This window comes from Anser cygnoides, chromosome 3 (genome assembly GCF_040182565.1).
Source record: "Anser cygnoides isolate HZ-2024a breed goose chromosome 3, Taihu_goose_T2T_genome, whole genome shotgun sequence".
Taxonomy (NCBI): Eukaryota; Metazoa; Chordata; class Aves; order Anseriformes; family Anatidae; genus Anser; species Anser cygnoides.
In genome coordinates this window covers 19,002,484-19,025,776 of record NC_089875.1, presented here as the reverse complement: position 1 = coordinate 19,025,776, position 23,293 = coordinate 19,002,484, and the positions used below count along the sequence as shown (strand labels likewise).

Below are 23,293 nucleotides of genomic sequence, written 5' to 3'. Positions count from 1 at the left end.
GTTCCTTTTACAGTTGAAATTTGTTGGCAATAATTTGCTGCAATTCTGAGGCAACTACTTTTACTAGACATATTTTCAGTAATTACAATAGATCTGGAAAATGTAGCTCAAATATAAGCATCTCTATAATTCATAAGTTCAGTGAGTAATTTGGCATTTGCTTTTAAAAAGTGACTTTAGGAAAATATTTATCCCATTTCCATTTTAGAAGCTAGAAAACTTTACAATCTAAAACCCATTACCTGATCCTGTTTTGCATATATCGAAAACTCAAGTATCACCTAGGTCATCTGCAGACAATTCCCAAAGGAGTGGTGGTGCCCCACAGGAGCGTGGAAGGTGGTGCCTGCGCACACTGGACACCTTTCAGCTTTTTCTCTCCAAGTCTCATTTCTCTGTTTAGACTTCCCCAGCTAGCATTGCAGGCTCTGCTCTGCAACAACTTGTAACAAGTCAAGACTACCTCTTTTGAACTATGAATACAAGTTCAGAGTTTAGCTCAGTGTTAATCTTGCCCTGCCTCTATCCTCTGCCTGATACCTGGGTGGAGAAACTCGTGCAGAGCAATTGGCAGCTGAGAAACTTGGGGGTGGGGGGGGAGAAGGTTTCATATCTGCAGTATAGTCTGGGGCCAAGAGTTTGTGGACATTCCCTGTACCTTCTTCAGGGGTAAATAACATGCAGAACTAATTTTGGGCTATAGAATTACTTTAATCTCTTGAGGGATCACACAATATTTTTATTTGGTTAAAAAGGTCTGTGTGCTGCCCTGAGGATTGGGACAGGATTCCTATCCATTTTGCTTTTGTTGATCTTTCGTTCTAATTTAATCATGTGTAAATGTGGATTAGATTGTTGCTACGATCAGGGTGTTTTAGTTCTGAATTTGGATCCCAAGCTAGACTGGAATTTGAACTTTCCAAGGTTTTGTGGAAAAAAAAAAAGGCATTGGAAAAAACCTAGGACATTTGATGTCAAAGCCTTGTTTTAGCTAATTATCAATTGCGAGCTGAATAATGAAGTTTGCATAGTATGGATTAAAAATTAATCCAAGGTCTCTTTAGTGTAATACTGATGTAGAAGTCAGCCCTGGTTCTGAGCTTTTATAAAGAAGTAGACAACTCCTGAAGCTTTGGTTGCACATTTCAGTAATGGTTCATGTCAGTGTTAACTGACTCTTCAGCTGTTAATAGTTTCCAAAAGGATGTTAAAAACTTGAGGCTTTGTTTTAATTATAACTTGCTAATTGAGTCTTGTAAATGAGATCATGAAACAGTTGCATAGGATGATGTATGAATTTTCTGCTATGACAGGTGATAGATATACCATTAATTTGTGTTGTTCTCTTTCCGTGAAGGTTTTAGTCGTTTCAGATCCCTCCCTGTGAGCCCAAATTTTCAGAGTGAGTTGAGAGTTTTTTTCAGTCTTATAAAAGGGGATTGCCACAATCATGTATGGCAATCCAGGCCCTATCAAAGGCTAAGTATACTGTCATGTTTGGTGGTGGTAGGTTTTTGTTTGTTTAAGTATACTCAGATGGAAGAGAATTGTTCTTCTGGTGCTAGACTAGCTTTAGTTCAAAACCAATATGCTGCTCATGGCAGGTATAGGAATGTTTGCCAACTCTTCATATTCAGAGATAGCTGGTGCTTCAGCATCAGGGATTGCTTAAGTATTACAGGAGCGTTGCTCTGTGTATATCAGTAGAAAAGTTTGTCTTCCTGGAAAAAGACTCTTGGCTAACTTATGGAAAATGTGTTGCAATCTATAAAGCAGAAAAGAGACGTAGCTGCACCAAGCTGTTTTTGTGAAACGCTTATAGATGTGGGGTGAGGCAGAGAAGGGGAGGAAAGAGCAAGTGTGGGTCCTGAAGGCTGACAGCTGAAAACAAACCCTTCCTTTCTATCTGCTCTTGCTGTGTCCTGAAGTTAAAGAACACGCTGTGAATGGCATCTTCCTTGGTGCTTTGTAGCAGTTTTTACGGAACCACAGTTCCCTGTTTACAAAACCGCATTGGGGCTGGCCTTGTGAATAGTGAAAAGGTTTTTATCACATTACCTTGGCAGTCCTTAGTTGGGGGGAAAAGAAAAAAAAAAAAAAAAGCAGGAAACCATATACCATTAATACTACCAGCAGTACCAGCTCATTCCACATTTCGAGACTTTCTCAGCATCATTCCCAGCTCGCTCATGGGACCGCAGTTCCACCTGATCAGAGAGGAGGAGGAGGCCCAGAGCCTCCAGTGGCTTTTTTGGTTCCCTTTTTGGTTGTGCTGCCAAAGTCACTTGAGCTATGCCCCCAGCAGATGAATGTCCAAGAGAGATAACAGATGATTGGACTCATTTGGCAATCCGGTCTGTGGCAACAAACATGGAGTTTGTTGGCACACTTCTGCATATGAGAGACTGTGATGAAAGGGGGTGACGAGAAGCTCCTAGGCAATGCTGCTGAAATGCCAGGTAGCAAATCCGGGTATGAATCCACCTGTCTGGAGTCCTGACTAAGTATTCCTGTCAATTTGCTGTAGAGACTGTGACAGCATGACCAGTGGGAAAGGTTACTGCTGTATGTATTCATGACAGCTTCACATTGCTAATGGGTTGCTGATATTCATATGCATTTATACTATTGTCATAGTACAAAACTGCACAGTAAGAGGGGGTTGATAAGATAGGGACTTCCATGGTAGCCAATACTACTCTTTTGCATTAGCCCAGTCTGTCATGTTGTCAAGAAATAGTCTCGGAACAGCTGAATACTTTGTAGTCAGGGTTGTTTATTTTAAGCACCTCTTCGCTGGCAGTGAAACTTGGCACACAACTATCACAAAGTTATCTTGGTAGCCTGCCTGCAATATGATGGAAAACAGCACATACAATTTACAGGTGGTAATGTCAATTCTGGTTTCCTCAACTGGAAAGCATATCACATATGTAGTATGTAAGTTTAGTTCAAACATGCTCGATGCTTGTATTTCTATCCTGAATATTAAGGCGGGGGCGTGTCTATATTGGAAACCATATTAAGTGTCTTCCAAAGCCTGTGGAATTTTAATTTCAGATGGAACTAGACAAAATACAGATATTTCTCTCAATCCGTTCTCTGCCCAGCCTGTACCTGTGCTTGGGATTGCCCCAACCCAGGTGCAGCACCTTGCAGCTGGCCTTGCTGAACCTCATGAGGTTTGCACAGGCCCACCTCTCAAGTGCTTCAAGGTCCCTCTGGATGGCATCCCTTACTTCCAGTGTGTTGAATGAATGTCCTCCAAACTCATAACCTTTACCTCTGACCCCACGTCTCTGTCAGCATTGCAGATACACAGCTACAGTTGTTTGAAGTTAGTGAAGTAGGAAACTGGGCTATGAGTTTGACTGAGCTATGAGCGTGGGTTGTTCATGACGATGTTCTGCGTAGTAGGAGCCGCTTGCTGGTGAAGTTGAGCAAAGGTTTGGCAATGATGGGACTCAGCACATGCTTGAGTACTTCACTAAAAGCCCGTGGAGCTGAGTGGCTACATGCTTTGCTGAATAAAGACTTAGGCTTGTGTTTTACTGTGTATTTAAAAAAAAATAAATCTGTAAAAGGAGCTATTTGCCGAAACTTCAGTTGCTCAGTTGGAGTACGTAGTGGAATGTTTTTTGAGAACTTTCAGGAAGAATTCTTGAGACATTTTCTTTGATCTAAGGATAGCATTGACATGAATATTCTTTAAATATTCATCTGGAAAACTGTTCTGAAGGTTTTTCTCTATGCCTGGCTATCTTGGGAACTGGTTTGAAAGGGTTTGCAATGGCCATTGCTGAAGACCTCGGGAAGGAACTCAACTCACAGTGAGGGTACAGATTTTTAGGGAAGGCTCTTGGCTTGGGAAATGTCTGTGAAAGGTGAGTAGTTCATGGGAGACTAGTAGTCGGTCACAGGTATTTCTTTTGGAATTACCTGCTCATGTCTGTCTATTTACTGAACTGCTGCAGAGGGGTTCATGTGCTTGCTCTGAACTGAACGGTCACGAGAAGACCAATACATGCTCTTACTAGCTTATGTGTATACAGGAGGCTAGGGTATGAGACTGTACTGCATTGACTAGCAGCAACACAAGCGCTGCGTGATTTACTGGAAGGCATCCCAGAGATAGAAGGAAGAACTGTTTTCTTGTAGATTATCCCCAGTGCAGAAATTAAGTGTATAGAAACAACCCCCCCCCCCACACACACACACCCATTGTGCCTTGTAGCAGCAACTGTATTAGATGGTTATAAAAATGTAGACTCAAGTAGAAAATATGAACCTTGTCTCTTGAGACTAATCCTGTCACGTGTCAGGGACATAAACTGAAGCAGTGCAGAGGGCTATAAGCAAGAAAAAAGGCTTACACAAATGACTTCTCTTTCGTTTTGCCATTTGAAACTGGGAGGGATTAATTTATAGAAACAGTATTTGCCAGTGTGAGATTTGGGTTAAAAAACAGCAAGAGGACTTGCACTGTGTAAGAGCTGAGAACACGTGCTCACGTTCTGGCACATGGTGAATTTGGAAATGATTCTTACGTTCTGTTAATAACAGTGAAATAGGAAGACAAGCTCTGCAACTTGTGGGCAAGAGCAGACCTCCAGTTTCTGGCCATGAAGCAAAGGTCAAAGTAAAATCTAATTTTATATCTAATAGTTAACTGCTAATACTGTTGTTCACGAATGGATGAAGCCGACTGAAAACCTGCAAAGGAAATCTGTCCTTGGTTAGGATTTCATATTACTTCCTTCTGGATGGCTACTAATGTAACACGAGTACATTTAACACTATCAGGGATGAAAAAGAAACTTCAAGACATTTTGTACTTGCTGTCTGAGCTTTGGTACCTATAATAGGGTTCCTACTCTGCTTTTTTTTCTTTTTTTTTTTTCGTGCACAGTCTGTTACCAATGCTGCTTCTGTCTGTCTTCTGTGTATCTTCTCATTTTCTCCATCTCTTCTACTAGTGATAAGTGGAAGGGTGAGAGGTCACTTAAGCCTGATCAGGAAGACTGATATGCAGTTTGTGGAGATATCAAGAATTCAAAACTCAAGTCTAAAACACAATTCTTTCTTTCTGTACTCACAAATAATTGTGCTTGCTATTTTTGGTGAAGGGTTTTTTAGGGATTGCCTTAATGGGCCGTGGCTGAAACACTGTGGCCTACATGATATGTATACTTTTCCCTGTCTCAATAAATTCAAGGCATCATTGTGTCTGGACATGTATAACCAATACTGCTGAATGAAAAAAGGGCAGTTGATCTTCGGTTCTACTCCCTGCTTCGGAAAAGAAGTTGAAGAAACACTAAGCTTTCTCCTTGCATCTAATGTATCTGCCTGTGTTGTAAAGTTTTCAGTGTGTAAAAAGTATCTTTCCTTTCTTGCAGGTGGTGGAAAGAGATGTGAACCCAGAAACAACTCTGCTAACCTATCTAAGAAGAAAATGTATCCGATGTCAGAAGAAACTGCAGAAAGCTTTAAATTCCTATAGCATTTCATAACTGTTTACTGCCTAACAATGAAGTTGAGTGCTAGGCAGAGGTTGTGCACAGACCATAGGAGGGAGTGCTCTGCATAGCCTGGTATTATTTCATTCTAGAAAAGATTATAGAAGGTATTCCAAGCTTGAAGAACAGAAAAATACTTTAAATAAACCTTAAATAATTTGTTAATACTTTAAAGGGCGATCTCTCAGAATTGCTAGCAATTGGAAGATAGAAATAACTATAACATTGAAGGAAATTTATCTTTGTTTCACAAAAACTGTAAAGAATTTTCTCGCCAAAACGTTACAGCCACTTGAGTTGGTTGCTGCATCATCCAGTGATTTGGATATTACTGGATCTATTATATCCAATAATTTGATTATCCTATGGAATGCGTATTGTAGGGAAGGCTAAGGTGATCCAGAGATCTGCACGTGGAGTCCAGAGTTTCAACCACATACTACAGGCATGTTTACATGAAGAGATGCGATCAATCATGTTTCACTCCTCTGAGATGCTGCTCACACATGACTCAGATTTGCTTCAGGAGCTGGGTGGCTATTACTACGATGACGAGGCTGGCTATACTAGATCTAGTTCTGTCGGTAGTGTCATTCCATATTTTCTGAGTTTTTGTTTGCCCAACTGGGAGTGGACATGCTCTAGACTGTCCATGTCTGTGTTGGTGTATTCCTTAAAAAGAAGCATGCATTCTTATTCTAGCTTTGCTGCCATGTTCTAGTTTTCTAGGATATAAATCATGCTTCTCTTTGTAGTTTCCAGGAGAACTATCAGCAGCCCAGTTTTATCTGTTTCTTGGGTAGATAAATAAGGAAAAACAAGCGACCTGCCTACTGCGCCTGTGTGCGCTTTTAACTGCTAGACCTTTTGTGGCTAAGCTTGTTAATGTTGAATGTAAATAGCTTCAAAGGAGATAATCGGGACTCTTTAAAATGTTATGATCTTGTGCATGAGCTTTCTGATGAACTTATTTTGTAGATGTCTTGCTAGTGGCAGAGAAGTACTTTGAAAAACATGTTTTATTGAGGCAGATTAGCACTATTATCACAAAACTTTGGATCGCACAAGAAAGCTGTATTTCTGCTGAAGTAGGCATAGAGACTTACGAAAATAATAGCTCTGGCTCCAAGTTTCTCTCTTCTGCAGTCTTACGGAAACCGGGCTACTGATAGTCTGCTTGGCTGATTGTGTTCTTAGAAGCCTTTGCTTGGGAAGCCACCATAAATGGGGCCAAGAGAGATGCTGCAGTGACCAGGCCATGACTCTTGAGATGCAGGTAGTTTGAGAGCAGCAGTTCAAGAGCAGCGCCCTTGTCAGTTGTAAACTCTGTGACCTACAGCACTGTGTGATTGCCCTGCTTGGGTGCCTTCCACGTGGTAAGAATCACCAGGTATAGGAAGAAGTCAGCCACCACCAATGAGGGGTGCTGAAGATGTCACCATGCGTCTCAGGAGTGTGGCAACATGCCCGAGCAACTCCTGCTCAGCAGTTACTAAGAGCTTTGTCTCCCATATGTCATTTCCTTTTCTGAGTCAAATGAAAAGTGAGAAGTGTTGAAGTTCAGAAATTGTTGTTTATTCTGAGTTTATTTGATCATGGGCTGCTTCCTTATCAGGGCTTTGGGATGTTGATCTCAAAGCTCATGTGCCAGCATTTTGAGTCTTTTCTTATGTCAAGTTAACTTATTAAGCAGGAAAAATATGAGTGCTTTGTTTCCAGCAAGAAATTGTTTCTAAGACTTGATTGACAACTGTTTGAGCAGGCTTCTGCCAACAATCTTCTTGTTTTCCTTGATTCCTGTATTCTCAGTGGGCCTATGTGGAACCAAACTAGGCTGTGGAGAAGGCGGATGTGGTGCTTGCACTGTTATGATATCCAAGTATGATCCGTTTCAGAAGAAAATCATGTATCCTTTGCAGTCTGGACTCTGACAGAGTGTGAAATGAAATGGGGATAGTTCCAGGTTCTTGACATATCACTGTTTTAAAAGGTGTTACATAATGTATGTTTCTGCCAAAACATCATTTTTCATTTTCAGAATATATACTCAGAAGGCTGAGACAAGAAGGTATTTTTTTCTGACAGCATTGTACAGTGCTGATGAAGAGTGTTTCTTCTTGCTCTGAAATATCTAAACTTACTCCAGTGCACAGTCTATCTGCCTTTTCCCAACTCAGAAAATGTTTATGTTCCTTTCTTGCAATGCAATATAACTTTTTTTGCTATGCTGGCCCAAATAATGACAAAATCTTTACTGCAACTGTATTATTACAATAATCTGGTTTCTGTCTGTATTCGTTATTCCTCTACTTCTGTGGCAGCCTTCAGAATGTCAGTTTCCTGAGAAATGTTTTTTCCTCTTCTGTGTTTAATTCACTTAAGAGTGAAGCAGTGGAATCAAACCAAAAGGAGAACATAGACAGGAGGATGGAGCAGAGGTACAGGCCTTAGTTTATTTTTCCTGTGGGGAATAGAAGACCCTGAAATCTTGGAGATACTTTAACTTGGGATTATCTAACTTAATGGTTATATGTAGTAATATGACCTTCAATAGGATATCTTTAGGGTCATTATTTCTGTCTTGATAGAAAAGAAACACAGTAGCTAGTTCCTGTAAGAATTTTGCTGGTAGACTGGAGTTTTTCCTCATGTGTGTCATCTAGAAATGTCTTTTTGTTTGTTTGTTTTTGTTTTTTTAAGGAAAAGGTTAAGTGCTCTATGCTTAATGTATGTTTTTGTGCAAGTGAGCGTAGGTCAGCTGTATAACATCTTGGTATTTGTAGTCTGTCCCCATAAATTACTTACATTAGTTCTGTAGCTTAACATGCAATGATGATGTTTAAATTTCTAGGTCAAATCCTGTGGTGCATATTCAGTTTAAACTTCAGGTGAAGTTGATAAGAACTTTGGTTGAGTAGGTACTGTAGCATTTTGCTTGTAATACATTCAGTACATCTATTTAAGTTCTTCTGTCCAGTGCCACAGTTTCTGATTACTCTTCAGCCCTCCCGGTTGCCTTTTTCCTTTGCTGAGCAGCACTGTTGAATGAAAATTACCTTAATTTATCATTTTAGCCACCATACTGCCAATGCTTGCCTCTTCCCCATCTGTGCCCTGCATCATGTAGCTGTAACTACTGTTGAAGGCATAGGAAACACAAAATCCAGATTGCATCCAGTCCAGGTAAGCTATTAATGTTAACGTTAATTGTTAACCTTAAAACCCTGTATCCACACTTTCTTTTTATTCTACTCAACCATGTTCCAGTGTATTGGGACCTTCATCATAATGTTAAAGAGTTAACATTATGAGTAAGAGTTAACATTAAGAGTAACAATCTTAAAGCAAAGAGACTGTCCTCATGATTAGTCTTTACTTGCAGGAAGAGCTAAGGGATGGAATCAAACTCCCTTGTCAGTTCCAGAGCTCTGTTATGCCCTAGCAAGTTAACTGCTGCTATCCTGGCCAAATTGCTAATGCTTTTGTTCTGGGGCTCTACTTGGTTCACATCTTTTATCAGAAACTGGGAAAACTGATGTTGTGCTGAAAGCCTGTATAATGACTGTGAGCCAGGAAATCTGAGTTAGGTTTTGGCCCTGCTGTAGTTTTCCATGAATGACCTTGGTTTCTCCTCCTGCATAGTTAGGAACCTGCAGTGGTAGGAAGGAATGAAAGGAACGTGAAGTCTTGCTCTTCCAGCAAGGTGTTCTAAAACACTTCTTACGGAAGCACACTTCAGCATTGTCAGAGATATTGCTCCTTTAAGGGAAACTATGATTCATCTCAGTTTGTACAGTGGGTAGGACTTGTATCTGTCTGAGAAAGCAAACAACAAAGAGAAAATGTTAGACACGCATGAACGAATGACATAGTCAAAACCTTCTGTTTTCATACCTCCCCTGAAGGCTCTTAACAACTGAACTGTGTAATACAGTTAGTTTTCTATCATGGCAAAGCTGAAGAACACCAAGTCTCATTGGAGGCTTATAGTTATTTTCAATTACTCTGGAAATTTGAAGCCTAGATGCAAGCTTTTCAGTATACTCTCCTCTTTGAAGTCTGCTTCACAGACTAAATGACCATCTAATTGAAGAACATTGATAATAGCCTTAGCTCTTCCTGTAAGATTTCTGCAACATCTCTGTTTAAAAAAAAAAAAAAAAAAAAAGGTACAACCATGAACTCACTTTGATATTACAAGCTGATGGTTGCTGTTACTTTTCCCAGGAGAGAATAGCAAAAAGTCATGGGTCCCAGTGTGGCTTTTGCACTCCAGGCATTGTCATGTCCATGTACACATTGCTTCGGAACAAACCTGAACCCAACATGGAGGACATAGAAGATGCTTTCCAAGGTAAAACCCACAGTCATGCAGAGATGCAACCAGTGCTGCTTTCATAACAGCTGTTTCACCAAGTGGGTTGGAAGTGCACCTTCATTTAAGGTATTTCATGAAAGACAATTGTTATGAGGTTATGCTGTGAAGTAAACAAAAATGGCCTAAGGCAAGTCCCACAGAAGCTCACTGTTTGTCCTGAAGCAGTGGCAAGTGGTCTCAGTCTTGTATTAGGACTTCACTGAGCTTAACACAACAAATACGTGATCAGTGCCTTAGAGGTTTATAAGAGCCCTCCACATCTTGTGGAGGTAAATTCATCACTAGGACAAGAGCTTGCAAAGTGACAAGGAGTATCTGAGCCAGCCAGCCTTAGATAAAGGACCATGACAGCAATATACATGATGGAGTTGGGCAGAATCTGACTGTCAAAATTACCTCAGAGGATCCTGTTAATACTGAAATTAGAGAGCTATTACCAGGCTTCTGACAGTGGCCTGAAAGGAAATCAGATCAATCTCTTTGCAATTCAGGAGTCTGGATAGTTGGTATGCTGATTAGACTTGCATAATTGAGGTAAATGAATACCGAAAAGGGCAGAATGTTTTTTTTACTGAATTAATTTCAATTTAAAATTTCAGTGAAAATGGGTGGTAGGATTGCTGCAAAAATTATTTATGAAATATTCCTCCTCCCGGCTTTTTCATTAGCTTTATCTATATTTGACAAGGTGAGAAACGACAGAATGTTCTACAAGAGGATAAGTATTCAGCTTAATAACACTAAGCGTTTTTCCTTTTGCTCTGTATATGCAGGAAACTTGTGTCGGTGTACAGGATACAGACCCATTCTGGAGGGATATAGGACATTTGCTAAAGTAAGTGGCTTCAGATAGTGTTCAAATTATTCTGGAATTTTGGCTGTCTTACTTTTTGTTAGTAAAATACAGCATGACCTGAAAAGGGGAGGAGAATATACGTGCTGTACCTCAGCTCCAACTTTTGACACATTGTATGTGGTTCATGCATTGAAAAAGCAAGAGTGACTCACTCACTACAGTTTCTCGAAGTGGAATTCTTTATTAAGATCCACCTGATGGTCCCTTTTTGGATCACAGGTAATCAGGTGCTGTAATTCTCTTCTGTAAGTCTGAAAATCTCATAATTGCTGGATAGTTGCTGATGATCCCTGATGTGGAGAAGGTGTAAAAGGGTGGTTGGTACATGAATAGGAACAGACTGTGCGGAAATTTGATCAGACAGTTGCTTGCTTGAAAGATAACCAGCAGAGATGAAATAACTCTGGAAATAAGTTGAATTCACAACTATAGAGCTCTTGCCCCAAATTCTCCTACTGGATAGGTGACAAGTGAAGCTTTGCTATAAGTTTTCTCTAGTACTTTGATCATAAAAGACTTGTGGAGGCTGTAAAGAAAAGTATTCACTAGGTACTTCTGTGATTACTAGCCACTCATGGGGCTACGTGGGTATTATGTATCAAAAGTAAAAACAGAAATTAGAATGCTGCCCATTAATTTCATCTCATTATCCAGAATTATAGTCAACATAAGAGAATACAAGCAGGAGTGAGATACGTTACAAATGGTTGATAAAGCCAGTCGATATAGTCTACTTAGATTCCCAAGTCTTTTAACAGTGTCTCATCAAAGCCTTTTAAAGAGCATAAGCAGCCATGGGGTAAGAGGCAAGATCTCTGTATCTATGAAAAAAAGACAGGAAATGACAGGTAGGAGAAAATGGTGTGTTTTTCAGTGGAGGGAGGTCACTGGTGGAGTGGCTGTCATGAAGTCCCAGCCTGTTGCATAAGCAAAGGCAGATGCCTGCTGTTTGCTGCCTCTTCCAATACAAAACAAGGTGTCAAGAAATTAAACTAGTAGCAGTCTGGTACAAAAGCAAGGGAGATGTACCAGATAACTGGCCTGGAGAACTCACCAAAGGGTGTTGTGGGGACCAAAACCTGACATAGGCTTCAGGGGAGACTGTGCAAATACATGGAAGGAGAGCTACTGAGGATTACTGAAGTGACAGAAACCACACTAGACTAAAGTAGTCTCCTGAGCTGAAATCAGTTAGACCCTAGCAGAGTATTAGGGGTTGTATATATTCACCCCTTTTACTCTACTCTCTGCACATGCCTTCACAGCTGCAGCTGGACCAGAGTAGCTGGCTCAATTGTTAGGGTCCATCCACAAGAACAAGAGGTCAGTAAAGTGGACATGCCCTAGCCATCACAATGCCTTCCACAAGCAAGGGGAAACAACTACTTGCTTGGGACATCCCATCTCCCATTTCTGCTTTGGAAATAGAAAACATGGGATTAATTTCTCTCAAAAGGGAATAAAATCTGCTTAATTTCCTTAGAATCTGCGCATTTTTCTTAGAACTGCTTTTGTCCCCACAGAACTCGAATTGCTGTGGCAGAGCAACACAAGGCACAGGATGCTGTCGTAGCAAGAGGGAAAATAGCATGGTAAGCTGAATTAAAGAAGCCATAAGCTCAATTTTTAATGTTGTATTAGTAGAGTTTTTATGTAGTAGCCATTCCTCTGGCCCTACTGTAGTACAGGTATTCAGAGATGTCTGAGCTGGTTTGCATGTCTGTCTTGGAAAAATACTGCTGTCTTATATTCCTGAGTGGCATGACTGGCCATCATGACACAGCTTTTAAAAGAGTGAGCTATGGTCCTTCTGGGTCTGTGAGGTGAAATACCATGGTGACAACTGTAAGAAATGTGTTACTTGCTTTTGGTATATTGAAGCTACCTTTCTGTGAAAACACTTGCAAAAACCAGTTAACTCTCTGGTATGGTCTTTCCCAAACTTCATAGTCTAATGATGAATAATTTAATGACCATTCCAATAAACTGTTCCGTTGGATCTTCTTGGAATATCTGGGGTAAAAGAGCTAATTTTATGTACTAGTTGAGGTACAAATGGTGGAGGGATCAAAAGAAGGAATCCAGGCATAAGGTAGTAGGAATGTAAAATGAATTTAGGAAGGAGAGAATATAAAGAAATTATTTCTTGGAAAACTCCAAGGAATTCTTATGGATTATAATTGTGTGGAATACTTTAGCAATTAAGATTACTTTGAGTTCTTGCATCAAAATGGTTTATTAATGAAAAAATATTACTGAAAATTTCTGTTACCCAAGGATTGATAAAAGGGAGGAATATAACTGTAAAAGCTGGAGTTTTCTGACTTTGTGCAGAATAGCTGAAGTATACTTGTTTCTTCTTCAGAATGGGAGTTGTTGTGGAGGAAGAGCCAATGGTCCAGGCTGCTGCATGAATGAGAAAGAGGACAAGGTGGTAAGGTGTTCCTTTAAGTACTTTTTGCTTCTTTCTTATGTTTTGGAACCTAACTCTGCTTTGCTCTGTGCCAAACCCCGTTGGTTGTAATTTGTATTTATGCCAAGCACTTTGGACTTACCTAGCTTTTATGCTGGTGTTAACTCAGAAAAGGTTCCTTTGTTATCTAACATGCCAACGCGAAAGTGATGACTCTCTTGATTGGAAAAAAACCTGTGATGAATATGTTCAGGTTTCTGACCAGACCTATTCTTAGCAGAAAAATCCAACTGGGAGAACTTAGAATGCTGGTCCAGGTTGCATCTTTTCACTGTTTGCCATTATTTGCTGCATGAAATATTAAGAGCCATTTGATTGGAAAAAGGAATGAGTTAGTGTTATATGTAGATAGATTTCTCCTCTACCTACTATTAGTTTGCGTTTTTCTCTTTCATAGACAATGATGTCTTCTAGCCTGTTCAATTCTTCTGAGTTTCAGCCATTGGATCCTACACAGGAACCAATCTTCCCACCAGAGTTAATGGTAAGTTAATTCCAAAAGACCAAGTATGTCGTTCATTGGCTTCATTTTTCCATGCAGAGTTTGAATGTCCCCAGGGTCTCTGTCCTGAGGAAACGGTAGTACAAAAGATGGCTACCAATAAAAGAAGCATGGGCATAAGCTCTTCCCTCTTTATAAAAAGACCTTGCCAGCCGGAATGGCTTAAAAGATACTGAGTCTTAAGTGTCTTCCCCAGCTGGCTGCCTGCCCTTGAGTGCTCTTGGGTTGCCTTCCTTTCCGGTCACTGCCTGTCAAGGGATGGAACCGTTGCTGGCATCTGGATTTCAATTTAGTAGGTCATCGGTAAACCTCTATAGTAAATACAATTGCATCTGAGCTAATGACCCCGTAATCCATTTTTAGTGTAGGGAGAGAAGTAGGAACTATGGGATATAACCGAATATATGTTTGAACAAGGTAACTTCTTGAAAGCCCCAACTTCCCTCCACTCAGTATAGCAAGAGGAAAATCTGACTGGCTTACATCAAAAGTTAGGTAAAGAACAGCTTCTCTCCATGTTTAATTTCTGTCTTTTTTAGGGAAGTATTCCCCAAAGAAATTGTTCTGTAACAACAGAATTGTTCCAGCCAACAATGATGTCCAGTACATGAATTGTTTACAGCTTCCTTCATACTTAAGAAACCAAAACTCAGTTGTTAATTCTGCTGTTGCACCCAACACAATCAAGCCAAATGTGTCCTGAACTACAGAACTAGCAAGCTCTCATGATACTGTAGCCCAATACATATTTAGCCTGAACTAGGCTCCCCTCTGTTTCTTCTCTAAGAAGTACCTCTGCCTGACAGTTGATCTGATGTTGTTGGGAGACAGCTATGTTAGTCTGTTTTCTTCGGTCACAGAATGAAGGAATGGAAAAGGGAACCAGAATCTGGCCTTATTACTTCTGAGATGGGTGAAGCTACCAGTATCTGCCACAACTCGGGGATGATGGAGCATGCTGGCAGAGGTGTTGGTAGGGAGAAGTGGCAGCAGGATGCACCTGGCAGAATCAGGAAGGAAAAACTTTTCTCAGTGTGACAGAGACTCTTGTCAGTGATAGCGGAAGAATGGAGAATGAATAACTGATCAACAGTGTGGATATCACAGGTGCCCGTCAGTAACTTCACTGAGAGGGAGCCTGGCCTGGTATGGGCATGGGCAGCACATGAGAGATTCTTGGCTTGATCTAGGGTCTGAACTCCATCTGAACTCACTTTTGCAGAGTCAGAAAAACAAACAGCAGAAGCAGCTGTGTTTCAAAGGTGAACGTGTAATGTGGATCCAGCCTACAACCCTCCAGGAACTGGTGGCCCTCAAATCCCAATACCCCAATGCCAAGCTTGTTGTAGGGAACACGGAAGTGGGTAAGAGGAAGAGCTAATGCTCATTATCAGCAGTTGGAAAACTTTAAAAAGCTTACCTAGACCCCTGAGCCTTTGTACTAGTTCTGTGGAGTTCTGAGAAGTGGGGTGTGGCATAGTATAAAATTTCCTTGTATTCAAAAGAATTTGGTTGTGAAACCTGTGTTTTGAAAGATGTGCAAGGAGTAAACTCTTAAGACTTGAAATGTTTTCTCTCATTGATGTTTTCTCCCATAATACATTGTTCTGCAAACATGAGGGGTGAGAAAGAGAGTTAAGACATTGAGTAATTCTGTTATTCTGAACAATTAATCCACAATCTCCCATATTTTTCTGCTTCATTGCATTCATTATTCTTTCCTGAAGGATTACGTACAACAATAGCCAGATAACAAAAGTGCTAAATAGTGTATTTAAGGTTATTGAGAGCCAAGAAAAAAGTCTCTAGAACTTCCTGTTATTAATTGGAAACAACTCTTAGTTTATCTCTAAGACTATACATGATCAATGTGTTAGATGGTCAGTGAACTGACTCATTTATAGGCCTGCTTCCGTTTCAGTGGGAAACAGTTAATTTAGGCTCTCTGTCACCAATGTGTAACTGAAGGAGTCTTACTTTTCATTAAGGTGTTGAGATGAGGTTAAAGAACATGTTGTATCCAGTGATAATAGCACCAGCATGGATCGCTGAAATGAACGCTGTTCAACATACTGAAACAGGTGAGCAAAAAAGAGGCAGAATACCTGTTAAGTGAGTGGGGATTCCAACAGAATAATAAAGAGGGTATGAAGGAAAATCCGCAAATTAAAGACTACTTCCTATATCTGTTAATGTTTCTCCCATACAGGGAGTCAAGTGAGTCCTATGCATAAATAATTTGAGAATCAAAGAGAATTTTCAATGGAAGGTATTTTAAAAATTTTATCTCAGTTTGTATGGTGTTTTATTTATATTGATTGGGTTAATAATGGGTTTCAATGAGCAATCTTCTTATTTAGAAATATTTTAAAATTACTAAGTGGAGAAAAGAAACTGGATTTCATGGTCTGTGTGACTAAGTTAAGTATTGTATTTATTTTTGTGGTGGAAGCAGGTCAAACTTACAAATAGAAGTAATTGAGCTGATGTAGCGCATGGGGCCATACTACGGTGAGGCAAAAGGGTGGTGGGTTACTGTCATATGAGAGGCAATACCAACATGAGCTGTAATTTAAAAGATAATTCGTTCTGAGGATGTGATGTTTACATGCAATGCATAAAAAGTACTTTGAGCGTCTTCTCCAAACCCTTACTGCCTAATTAAATTAGTGGCATCTAAGCTTTGTAGACACAGTTATAACTGTCCTCCCATATCTAGACTTTTGGGAGAAGAAAAACAACACTTTTTGTTTGTTTGTTTACAGGGGTCACCTTTGGCGCTGCCTGTACTTTAAGCTCAGTAGAAGAGGTGCTGAGAAAAGCTGTGGCAGAGCTTCCTTCTTACAAAACAGAGGTCTTCCAGGCCGTCCTTGAACAGCTACGGTGGTTTGCAGGGCCGCAGATCAGGAATGTTGCAGTAAGTGACGTAGGAGTATCAAGGACTGGAACTGAAAGCTCAGTCTGAGGAGCAGGCCTCCCTCATCCAGCATTGCTGTGCCTGGTGCTCCCCATATAAGAACACAGGCAAAAAAAGAAATTACACATAAAACAACCCCAGGAATTGATAGCAACATGGGGTCTCAGAAGGTGTCTGCTGCAGTGATATCACAGATTCAGCAAGCAATGGCAACATGGTGGTTGTGCAGGTCTTCTATTACTGTTACTGGGATAAGTAGGGGAAACTGTAGAGAGGTTTGGCTGTGACTTAACAAAAATGCATTTACAGAGCTGAAAAAAATAATGGACTGGATGACCTTTGACCATTCCTTCCAACTGAGCTATTTTACTGTTTGACTTTTCTACCAGCTCTGGCAAGCTGGCCTGCTTTTATTTTACACCAAACTTTATTCAACAAGTTGTTATGCCATATATTTGTACTGCAGTCCAAAGACTTTGTTTCCTCAGCATTACTGAAAAGATCCTGCATAATTTTATGGATCTTCCCTTCATTACAGCTACAGCAATTGAATTTTGGCATTGTTGGGCATATGTGGTTTGAGCATAAAGTAATTCTGATGCATTACCCAAAGACTGTTCCCAAAATTGTTTCAGATAAATATTAGTTTTGATGGGACAGCAACTGGTTTCAGGGGTTTTCTATTTTCTTACTTCATTAAAGGCCTAAAATTGTTGAGTGAGCAAAAAGAATACAAAGGCAAACTCAAGCCTAACTAACCACTTGTGCATGAAGTGTATGTATGAAGTGTATAAAGTAATGTAGGATTACAAGACGTTATTGTTCTATCTTCAGTTTCTTTTAATATTTATCTAATGCATTTTTTGTCACTCTAGGCTCTTGGTGGGAACATAATGACAGCAAGCCCAATCTCTGACTTAAATCCTGTGTTAATGGCAAGTGGAAGCAAACTGACCCTGATATCAAATGGTAACTTACATTTCTTTTTGATGGTAAGGTCGATGAAATAGTTGACTATCCTTTCCTATGCATTAGGTCAGGTCAGAACTTGAAAATGCATCTTAGTAATACATAAACTATTCTTAGTTTGACTTAATAGGGTTTTGCCCTTTTTGACTTTCAAGTTTTTCTAGACTTAAGGCTGGTTTCCCAGAGAATTTTGAACTTCTCTGTCAGAATGAATCTCTAGTACTGTGCATGCACTTACAGAAACATCCTTGTGAAGAGCTGGTTGAAAGTGTCTATTCATTAAAAAAAAAAAAAAGGCATATAATTGTTTCTGTTACTATCATATTTTGATACTAGTGGATTTTTGAGATAAAGGTTAAAACCTGTATTTTTTTTGTTTGTTTTTCTTTGAAGAAAGCCAAATGTCTCAATTTGTAGTTGCTCTTAGGAAGAATTTTTTTCATAAAGGATCCATTTGAGGAGCAGACTGACTGCTCAGTGACATTCTCCTGTGATGCGTTTGTATGCAGGCTAAAGAAAGAGGGACTTGTATTGAAATGTTGGAAACTGATTCACTTGGAGACTTAGCTTTCATTAGATAATGGAAGGAGGGCTTTGAGAGATCTCTTTTCATCAGTTCCTGTGCAGATAAAACTTCATATGTACACCAAAACTGTCATAAATTACATAAGGACCAAAGTAAAGCCGAGAAAATCCTTCCTAATTTGGTGAAATTTTGTGGAAAAAAAAACACTGATATACGAAGAATGATTTGTGTAGGCCGAAGGCTTTTTCACGTGTACTATTGTCATTCTTCATCCAAGTTAGTTATTCATCTGCCATTGATCTCTTCTTGCTCTGCAGAAGGCAAAAGGACTATCACGATGGATGAGAAATTTTTCACTGGATACAGAAAGACAGCAGTGAAGCCCGAGGAAATACTTCTTTCTATTGAAATACCCTACAGCAAGGAGGTAAGCTTGTAGGAAAAGATTTCATTGTCCATGGAATTAAAATGTTATTACCTGAATGTTAGTTTCAATGTTAGGCACTTTTCCTTGAAGACAGATCACGAAATGCCTATGTAGACCCAAGTGGATCAGCAAGCAAATAAATTATGTGGTGAAAAGCAAGCAACGGGAACTGGGCTCTCTGGTAAATACAGTAAGCCCAACTTTCTTCATGCAAGAAATACAAACTTCACTTTATTGTCCAGGGATTTTTGAGCACATTCATTAGTGACTAAAGGTGCCAATGTGATGTTCTCAGAGGCCTAAGTTCTGTCTACAAAATAGTACAGCAAAGATGCTAGTAGTTTGTGAAGTAAAATAACTTTAAGGTTCCTGAGGTTTCTGTTTCATTTCTGTGAAATGAAATGGGAAAAAAAATGAGAGAAAAGTGTGGGGATAAGAGGCAAGTTCTGTTCTGCATCCTTGTCTTGCAAGACTGAAAGCACTAGGACTGACTATTGTGGCATTTTGCCAATGGAGACTTGCAGCTTCAAATGAGCCTGCAAAACTTCTGTCAAGTAGAACAATGAACATTCCTCTTTTTTAGCAGCATGAACCATAACTAATTCAGTCTTTAAGGCAGATAATATCAGACTTTAGTTTGATGCCTGTGAAAGGATTTACCTTTTTAGATTTACCTTTGTGGCTACAATTTATAAGATGCAAGGATTCACAATGTAGTAACACATTTCCTTTATAAATGGAAAACATCCGTTTACCTGAAATGCTATCCTGCTATGGGATAGAACTAATAAATCCTTTGTCTATCCTCTATATTTTGTATCTAAGCATTAAGAGAACGAAGGTATTTTATTGATGGTGTTTTTACATCTATTTCTGAGTGATTCTTCTTTGATCTCGTGGTAACTGCAAGCATCGCTTTTTTTCCAAAATGAGAACCACGTTTGAACGAGTCAGTGGAAAACACCACATTCCTCCATTTATATGACAGTCATATGGCAGTTTCACAAAACAAATAAATATTTACCAGCAGAACAGTGGCATGATCTGTAAGTTATATGCAGCTCATTCACGTGAAAAACTAGAACAGCTTTTGAACTCTCTACTTCCTGGTTGATCATGCTCATCAAGCATGAAACTAGGGAGACTAAAGTTCTTCAAGGGATGTCTGAAGTTGTTGGCATGTGGCAGACAAAGTGTTCTGGAACTGTGATTTCCTCACAACTGATGTGTCAGCACATAGCTAGAGATAAATTTTTGGTTTGTTTGTTTAAAACTGATGTTACCTCTTGCATTGATGTGACATCACACAAGGTGTAAGACTGGCCAAAAGCCAGAAAGAATTAGACCAAACCTATTTAGCAGATAAGAATATTTAGTGTTACTGTAGAGTAACTGAGTTTATGGTAAGCTTTATCATAGTGAGATTGTTAAAGAAGAAGAGGCTACACATTTTTCTCCTGCTAGTCTGTCTGTCAGATATTTAAGATCTTCAGAGAAGAAAGGTTGTTGAGTACTTACAAGATTGCAACTGAGTGAGAACAGGATTTGGAAGAGGAAACAGCTCAAAGAATTAAAGTATAAACAGGTTCCAGAAAAGAAAACTGCTTATCTTTTAGTATATAACAAGGCATTCCTAGAACAGGGATGTTTTTAACATTCTTCTTTCTCTTCTGGGCTGCTAAAACATTGCCTGTGTTCCAGGTAAGGTTCACAAATGTTAGACACGATTTGCATTGTTAACTCGCTTACTGACTATCAGTTTTTTATATCCTTTACCTTGCATGCATCTTTCTCTAGCACGTTTTTCACTGTTATGTAACTTTTATGGTAATAGTATTTTGTGTCATGAACACACTTGAATAGTTTTCAAACAGAAGAAGCATAACAACACAATGACTGTATATGTCTCTCTTTAAAAGGCAATCTTAAATGTAACTATTGTTTACTCAGTATTGCCATCATAGGTTCATAGTATCACATTTTTACTCCACTGCAGACAGAAAGAGGTCATGAAGTTTACTTCATCCTTTAAATTAGTATCCTCCAACCTTCATCCATTATTGACCTTAATTCCGTGGTGCTGGATTGAAAAAAATCACATGGAAATGTTTTTGCAATTATGAATATTGCCTATGAGACTTTCAGAGCCTGTACATTTCTTAATATGCTCCTGCCTGGTGTTGCCTCTTAGGCCAGGCAGGGATTCATATGGAGGCATCAAGAATCTGAGTTATTTGTCTTTCCTTTGAGATAGCTAATACCTAGAAGCTTTCACTGTGAACATTTGGAGGGAACATGCACTGTTGTTTTAGCAAGAAATGGGGCAGACACGGGCAGCTGATACGATGGCTACATAACCTGCAGCCCTAGTGAGGAAGAGTAGTGAGTGCCTTTTCTCCTACAGGACTCTTTACCGAGAAAACTAAGATATCTTATGAGGCGTGAAGGCAAATTTTGCCCTCATGTAGCAAAAGCTGAGGTGTGCAGTAAGAGAAGACGCTGCATTTTCTCCTCTTTGAAAGCTAATTTAACAAGCGTAGTGGCAGAATGTCCTCATTGGGAGGATGTTATTGATGTTATTCTGCTATTGTCTGCTGGCTGCTCACTCATCAGTTGAATTTAAGAAATTATATAGACTAGTTATACCTCCAGTAACAAATCTCAGTGTACAAAACTGGCCTCTTGTGAAACTGTTCTCATTACCAATGATAGAGGAATTATTCTTTACAGTAATGAAAGAAGTGTTATCTACTTCAGACGAGAGTTAATTAATGGAACAGACCACTCTGCTCTGCAGAGTCACTTGGCTAAGCTATTCAGGAAAGAACTTGGCAGCAAACTGTCCACAATGGCCATGCCAAGACATCAGATCTGATTTCTCTCCTAGTCTGCAGGATGACTGAACAGGAACTTTGTTATACCCTGCAGCATAGGCAAGGGAAAAAACTGACTTTACTATGACTCCAGATTGACACCATCACTTGATGTAAACTGGTGGAGCGTTAATCTCATGTTTACTGCCACTTTTGATAGGAGAGCTGCTGAGTTTTTTGAGTTGTAGTTGCTGGTGCATTTAGAAGAATTTCCTCTCTCTGTGGAGACCAGCAGAGGATTCAGAATAGTTACTGAGAGTTGTATTTTTAGTAACAGACTGATAATAAGTATGGTACATTCTGGAACTGTGAACGATTTGTGATTATTGATTTCAGTTCCTATAGGGTTTGAAGACTTCTGAAAGAGCAAGAAGAGAAGGGGTTTAGGGATCTGAGTTTTACCGATGAGGCTTCCAGCTTAGCAGCTTTTAAGACAGGAACAGTTGCTAAGGAATAATAAGCTTGTATAGGTACTAAAAATCTGTCTTTGTTCATCTCCTCATAGCATGGAAAAAATGTCTGCAGATCTCTGTCAAAACTCATTTTCTGAACAGTCCTATCATGGGTAATAATCACTAGTTTAATACATTAGATTTAATCTTTGAATCATATGAAATTTGGACTCGATGGTCTTGAAGGTCTTTTCCAACCTATATGATTCTAAAATGTACAACACTGCCTTAAAAAACATGTCCTGCTTGGCACTGCAAGGTGAATCTACCTGACAGAGTTCCCTGGAATAGCTCATCCACATAGGGATAAGCTAAAAGTTTGTCTATATCCGTATTCCAAACCATGCCAAGATGAGGAGTAAAGAAATATTTTTCTGTCTCCTAGGGTGAATACTTCTCAGCCTTCAAGCAGGCTTACCGTCGAGAGGATGACATTGCAATTGTGACCTGTGGGATGAGAGTCCTGTTCCAAGCTGGCACTAGCCAAGTGGAGGATGTTAAACTAAGCTATGGAGGAATGGCTCCTACAACGGTCCTGGCTCTAAAAACTTGCCAAGAGCTCATTGGCAGGTAGGAATTTTTCTGCAATAGGAAGGCTGGCTAGCGGAATAGTGTTGATTTTTTACAGGAACGGTTTAAAAAACCCTGAATCATTCTCTCTTATAGTACCCAGAATGAGAAAGGGGAAGAATAGTAGATGCACTTCTGTAGCAGTCTATTTTGTGTGATGTCTTGCTTCTATCCATACCCCTTACCCTCAAAGATCCGTATTGGTCTCTTTTTCACAGAGATTCCCTTGCTAAATGTGCTTATCTAATGAAGTGTGCAGATGGTAGATGTGGATATGGGCTAAAGAACTGATTTTTCTTTTGAAATGAACTGAGAAATCTGCACGTTTAATAGCTTTGTCATATCATTAGAAATGTACATGAGTCCAAGATGAGAGCAAAGCTGACATGTACCCTGTAAACAGAGAGCAGGTAGGCATCACAAGATAGGTTGTGGGGCAGCCATGTCAGAAGAGTTAGTCTGCCCTGTTAATAGGTCCGAGAAAAGGCTGTGTCACCTGTGTTCCCTTGCAGAGACTGGAATGAGAAGCTGCTGCAGGATGCCTGCCGCTTGCTGGCAGGTGAGATGGACCTGTCTCCTTCTGCACCTGGTGGGATGGTGGATTTCCGACGCACGCTCACACTCAGCTTCTTCTTCAAATTCTACCTGACTGTCCTTCTGAAACTGAACAAGCACCACAATGGCCCTGTGAGTGTTGCTGGAGAAGGACAAACTGCATGTGCAGTATTTCTGGGGAAAGCATAGGAAGAGTTCACATTCAGGAAGACTCATAGCAGAAAGTGGCCATGAAAGGATTTTTTTCCGATAACAAACTCCATGATGCAATAGCTG

The 23,293-nt window shown here is 39.8% G+C and overlaps 1 protein-coding gene across 1 annotated transcript in view; it reads left to right on the top strand.

The window, feature by feature from the left end:
* The window catches only part of XDH (xanthine dehydrogenase), a 49,586-nt gene that overhangs the window by 506 nt on the left and 25,787 nt on the right, over positions 1-23,293 (top strand). The window contains 15 exon segments of the mRNA XM_048078421.2: positions 5,400-5,457; positions 7,329-7,425; positions 8,594-8,702; positions 9,747-9,873; positions 10,671-10,732; positions 12,277-12,345; positions 13,119-13,187; positions 13,624-13,710; positions 14,951-15,092; positions 15,717-15,809; positions 16,494-16,645; positions 17,521-17,614; positions 18,458-18,567; positions 22,278-22,462; positions 22,975-23,149. Coding sequence (XP_047934378.2) covers positions 5,400-5,457; positions 7,329-7,425; positions 8,594-8,702; positions 9,747-9,873; positions 10,671-10,732; positions 12,277-12,345; positions 13,119-13,187; positions 13,624-13,710; positions 14,951-15,092; positions 15,717-15,809; positions 16,494-16,645; positions 17,521-17,614; positions 18,458-18,567; positions 22,278-22,462; positions 22,975-23,149 — 1,629 coding nt within the window.